At 42.9% G+C, this 6000-nt stretch overlaps 1 protein-coding gene across 1 annotated transcript in view; it reads right to left on the reverse strand.

Moving 5' to 3' along the window:
• MARCHF11 (membrane associated ring-CH-type finger 11) overlaps positions 1-5679 on the reverse strand; it is a 32324-nt gene extending 26645 nt beyond the window's left edge. Inside the window, exons 1-2 of the mRNA XM_005153555.4 lie at positions 5389-5679; positions 4207-4362 (exon numbers count right to left, since the gene is read on the reverse strand). Coding sequence (XP_005153612.3) covers positions 4207-4362; positions 5389-5679 — 447 coding nt within the window. The remainder of the gene's footprint in view (positions 1-4206; positions 4363-5388) is intronic.
• Positions 5680-6000: the final 321 nt, after the last annotated feature.

Consider the following 6000-nt stretch of genomic DNA (forward strand, 5'->3'; position numbering starts at 1 on the left):
TTGTCTATATTAACAAATCAGACTTAACAATGAACTATTTACTCTTTTGAATAACTGGTCTGTGATTTTTTCTGATGTCAAAGAAGGTGCTGAATTGTCATGAAATTAGCTTTTATATTAGCATACCAACCTACTGTATCGCTTTTGGAAAAGGTCCAACTCACTGAAGTACCAGAAAATAATGTCTTAATGAAGAGAAGCACAGGGCACATTAAACATCTAACATATTACTATTTTATGATAGACTAGAGTAGCAGTCTAGAAAAGGTTATTCTTTAAGTATCTTTATTGCTTACTTTTATAGAAACGATGGAGTTTAGCACAAAGTCAATTGTTTTAACCTTTGCATGACTATATCCCACTTTTAAACATTATTTCTGAATCTTACAAGAGAATTGACATTCTTAAATATACATTCATGCAAGCCTAGTGAACTGATTTGCTAATAGCTTAATAATTAAATATAACCGATAAAAAATAAAGCAATAGGTTTATATTTTCCTTGAGAAGGAAATCTGTACAAATTATAAAGCTTAACCAATATAAAAATACTCCTGCTTGTGCTTACTTTCTCCTTGTTAATTTAAAATTTAATTCTAAGTGGATTACATTTCCAAGTCAGACATGCTTATGAAGACAAGCTAAGAAAGTTGGGGCTGTTCAGCCTGGAGAACAGAAGGCTGCATGGAGACCTCATAGCAGCCTTCCAGTACCTGAAGGGGGCCTACAGGGATGCTGCAGAGGGACTCTTCATTAGGGACTGTAGTGACAGGACAAAGGGTAAGGAGTTTAAACTTAAACAGGGGAAGTTTAGGTTAGATACAAGAAGTTCTTTACTGTAACACTGGTGAGGCACTGGAACAGGTTGCCCAGGGAGGTTGTGAATGCTCCATCCCTGGCAGTGTTCAAGGCCAGGTTGGATGGAGTCTTGGGTGACATGGTTTACTTTGAGGTGCTCCCTGACCATGGCAGGGGAGTTGGAACTTGATCTTAAGGTCCTTTCCAACCCTAACTGTTCTATGATTCTGTGACTCTATGATTTAAAGTTTTCCCCTCCTCTTTAAGTTGTTTAAAGGAAACCTTCCAAAACTCCCTGCCCAAATCAGTATTTGTTCCATCTCCCCTCACTATAAATCAGGGGAGAGGGTTTCTAGTTATTAATATAATCTTGCCTATTATTGGATCAAATTACACCCTGCCACGAGGAGAAAGTCCAGCAATGTGAACATGTGCTTTCATTAATGGACTAAGGCAAGGTTAAATAAATATTTCTGATGTGATCCTGAGAAGGACACTGAAAAAAATTTAAACCTGCATTTCTCTGTAAAACACCATATCAAATCTCATCACTTGTTTGTGTGCTTACCTATCACTGTTAGCCCATTGGTTTATTTGTTATTTTTTCCTATGCTAATAGTCTATGTTTGTCCAGGATTGGATTCTTAAAAGTGATAAGTAGTAGCTGCTGAAATATACAAAGTGACACTGAAAAAATTTCTATTGGAATAATCACTTACCATAGTAAATTTTGTTCCTTGAATGTACTGCCTCTAAAGAGGCCCCCCTTTGGGATTACTTTCCCTGCCATGAAGCAACAGAAACCATAAAAAATGTTAGATATTAAATGGAATATTCGCATTTATTCCAATGTTCTGGAAGAAAACATAGAAAAATCTCCTACTTCTTAACTCCCTACACACTGTTACATTCCATAAATACAGGAGGTAAAAATGAACCTGAGGAGCTGGTGTAAATCTGCATAGACAATTCACTGAGTAAAGGTCACACAGATCTAGTAAGTTAAAGACTGGTAGAGACAACCCTAAGAACATGCTATTAGTCATAGAAGACTGATCTACTACTGTCCAAACATTGCCTGTAATGTAATGCAGGAAGTCTTGCTTGTTTGGGAACTTTAAGTACATTAGTACCTCAATAAAGATGTGGTAAAATACTCCTATATTGAAATGGTCTAGCTCATAGGTTTTATCAAATCTGAACAAAAAGTAACCTTAGAAAAACTTGCATAGTCAAGCAAATGCTCCAGAACTTGTCCAAAAGCTTAAATCAAGACGGCTCTTAAAAATCACCAGTACTATTATACTCAAGAATATGAGAGAGGAGTGAGGGCATTTTAGGACTGATCACCCTCATAAAAAAACACAAACAACTCTGCAGTTTTGAACTTTTCTTTTAGATTTTGGAACTACAAGAGGACTATTCAGTGTAGGAGAATGAGAAAGGTATCACTGCGTCTCTCCAAAGAGATGTGTGGCCTTTTGGGTATCAGGAGTTGACCAGGGAAATTTATGTCAAATTTATTATTTGAGTATGCAACTCCTTTAAACCTTTTTTTTTTGTTGTGATATTTTGTCAAGAATAGAAAAGGACAGACTTGAATAATTCACATTAAAAATGAAAGACAGAATTAAGAATAAATCAAGTATTTTTTAAGCTATTGAAGAAGAAGCATAAATCTAATCCCATCCTATCCTGTGCATCCACCCCCAAAAAACTCAAAACAGTGCCATAAGTCATGAAGAGAATGGCATTTAACTTTTGGCACTTTGGTTTCTTTCTACTTCAGTCATAGCTTGGCTGAACATTGTTGTCTACTCTGTCACTTACTGACACTTTCTTCTTTGCTTCTGTTTTCCACAGAAATTGAATTCAAACTGGGGTTGATTCTATTCTCCACAGATAGGTGTCTAGTGCCATTTCAGATGTCTTTTAACATCCCACTTGGCCTCCAGTGTTCCAGAGTCTCTCATAAGTTGTGCCATATCTGCTGTCCTGTTATGGGTATTTTGGCTACCTTGGAACACCTTAGATGGTATTAGATGCCTGTTTGCAGGCCACTGTGTCATATCTTTGCAGTCAAGCAACTATTTTCAGAAACTACCATTGCAAACTGTTGCTAATATAACCTCTGCTAGGAAAATATGAGATTGCTGTGGATATACAGGAAGCAAAAATTTTTAAAGGGTTAAAAAAAAAAGCCAAAAGGATCAAACAGAATCCCATGCTAAACCATCAGATAAAGTCTATGTAGAAGTAGAATCTACCACCATTATTTTCTGGTGTTCCACAAATCCAGTACTTTTTTTACATCGCAAAGGTCCTATCTAGGAAAGCTCATTAAAAGGCTTGCTTTGTGGATTCATAAAGAAAAACGTTCAAGTCACAGCCATCTCCAAAAGTACTTGTACCTAATCTGAAGAGCTGTAAGCAAATACTACAGACATCCCCTACACCCAAGGAATGCTTATCACGTTCACACAACTGCCATTACCATCCAAGCATGTCTTTTCTATAAAACTCCAATCAAACTCAGGCGCAGAAAAATGACCCGAGTGCTCTTGCCTTCGAGAGCTCCATCATCTCTGAGCTCACAGCATCAAAACTAAAACCAGATACAATTATCTTACTAATGTGTTCCTCAGATGTTATGAAATACAATTTCTCGGATCAAATTTTAAGCCTCTAAAGAATTCTGATATGCAAAGTGGTATTAAGGCTTCCCTAACAGGTCTGCTGAAGCTTTGAGTTTCCCCTCCCCTCTCCCCAAACATGCTACCACTATAATATTTTAACTTCCAGCTGCATATTGTGATGTTGTTAAAAGGTAGATGTGGAAAATGTTACTGCACATTTCAGCTTCTGAAACAGCTGTTGGTGGACAAAACTTAAAGAACGTTCTGCTATTCTGGATCATGCCAAGACTGAAAAGTCAACTCCTTTTACTTTTTTACAGTATATGAATGCACAGGCAACAGTTTTCCTTGACTCTGTCCTCTGGACCCGAAGCTGGAATGAATGAACGAAATCAACCTCTGACTGAGTCTTTAGCAAACTGTAATGACATGTTTAAAGTTTAGAAAGTGAATCAGGGAGATTCAAGTTGTTTTGTCATGTCTCAGTATGACTTATCTAATTACAGAATTTCACAGCCTCTGAAGACAACTTCTGTGGCAAGCCAAATGCTAGAAGAACATAACAATCGAATGACTGAATGTTTTAATATGCCTTAACATACTAAAATAATCTTAACAATTAGCTTCAGGTGGGTGTTGGTGTGTTTTCCAAAAACCTTGAAATAAACATAGGAATCGTGTTGGTTTTAAAAATAACTGGAAAAACACATTTTTAAAAGAAAAACCAACCAAACAACAACAAAAAAAAACCACAAAGAAAAAAACAAATTACCTGGCAAGGCTTTTTCATTTTAATTGCTATAACATGGTATCTGTAACAGCAGAGTTCACAGGTCCATGATCCTCTTTCACTTATCCACTTTAACAGGCAAAGCTGATGTGTGTATCGTACTGACCCATCACAGCGGCAAGGATTTAACAATTCACCCTGAAAAGGCAACACAGAAACATTAATTTAAAGGAATCTTGTCTATACTGGTATACTCACTACCAAAATTTTTCTGGTCTATAGCAATGAACTGGTCTCAATTTCAGTATGTGAAAAAGCATGCATTTTTGGCTACAAAAATGGTCACAAATTAAACTGCCTTAAAACTATCCAGGTGCTTATAATGAGACAAAGCCAAATAACTGTCTATGCATGTCTACATGCATAGGTGAAGTGAAGAATTACTGTGCAGCAAGCAATAGAAGCATTAGCCCTTTCAGATACCTCAGACAGTATCCAAAGTGGCTATGTATTTCTCCAACAGTTATTTGCAGTCATCATAAGGAAAAACATAGGTGACATCACAGAGAAGCCTGCTCTCGGAGCAGGGCTCTGTGCTGTACAGCCAGACAGCCCTAAATGATGTAACTGAACACTTCCCCCATCAGTGCACCTATTTCTAGATTATATAGATCATCTATTCTCTTCTTTCCTAGAAAAGATTTTGCTTAGCTCAACTTCAAGGCAAACTATAAAGCGCTAGTTACGGAATCATTGCTGATATTGTGTATTGCCTGTAGTGAAGAAGATACTTGGAGGTCTTCTCGACATTATCTGTAAGCTAACACTCTCATTTTAAATTCTAACAGAAACCTGAGAGATTCGTACTGTTCAAAGTCCCTGAGGGGAGATCCAGCGAGCGCGACGGCATGAAGATGCACAGTGTGCAAGCCATCCATCGCAATCTGAATTCTCCCAAAGCTCTGCGCGGACTCAGAACTGCCCCAAGCGTTTGCCACAGCAGAGGCTGGCTGCCCGTTCGGCCGCCGACACAGCAGAGAGCTGCTACCGCAGGACATGTCTGCTGGGGGGCTGTCCTCCGGGGGCTCTCGGACAGCCGGGCTGGAGGCGCCGAGCCCTGTCCGCGGTGCTGATCGCTGCCTGCCGCTTCCGGGAGCAGCGGGCGCCGGTGAGAGGGGTCGGTCTGTCCGCTCTGAGCCCGCCCGCCTGCCCGGCTCTGCTCACCTGCTCGGGGCCCTGGAAGCAGATCTTGCAGATGGGGCCGGCCCCGCCGGGGTGGCTGCCGCTGCCGCTCTCGCTGCTGCACACCGAACGGGTCTCGGGCTTGTCGCCGCCGGCGGCCCCTGCCTCCGAGCCGCCCCTCCGGCCTTCGCCGGTACTGGGGCCACCGCTCTCTCCCTCCTCTGGGGTGTCCCCGCTCGCCTCCCCCGCTCCGGCCGGCAGCCCCAGCGGGGCGCCGGGGTCTCGCTGCGGCTCCGCGGGAGGGAGGACGAGGCTCCCCCCGGCGCAGCTCATGGCCCGGGGCACCCGCTCACCCGGGGCGGGGACGGGCCAAAGCGACGGATGGCGGCGGGGTGGGGTGGGATGTATGGAAAGAGAGTGTCTGGGGCGCCCTTCCCGCTGCCAGCGGCCGGGAAGGTGACCCGGCTGGCGGAGCGCGGCGGAGGCAGGCGGCGGGCAGCCAGAGCCGCCCCGGCGGCGTGTGAGTGTGAGTGAGTGTGGGGCTGCAGGGGGTGTGTGCGGGGGGGAAGGAGGGCCGGGCCCGCCCGTGTGTGTGGAGGCGGCGGGGCGGAGCGGGGCGGAGGAGGGGCAGGGCCGGCCGGGTCCAGCCGCCAA

Source organism: Melopsittacus undulatus, chromosome 1 (genome assembly GCF_012275295.1).
Source record: "Melopsittacus undulatus isolate bMelUnd1 chromosome 1, bMelUnd1.mat.Z, whole genome shotgun sequence".
Lineage (NCBI taxonomy): Eukaryota > Metazoa > Chordata > Aves > Psittaciformes > Psittaculidae > Melopsittacus > Melopsittacus undulatus.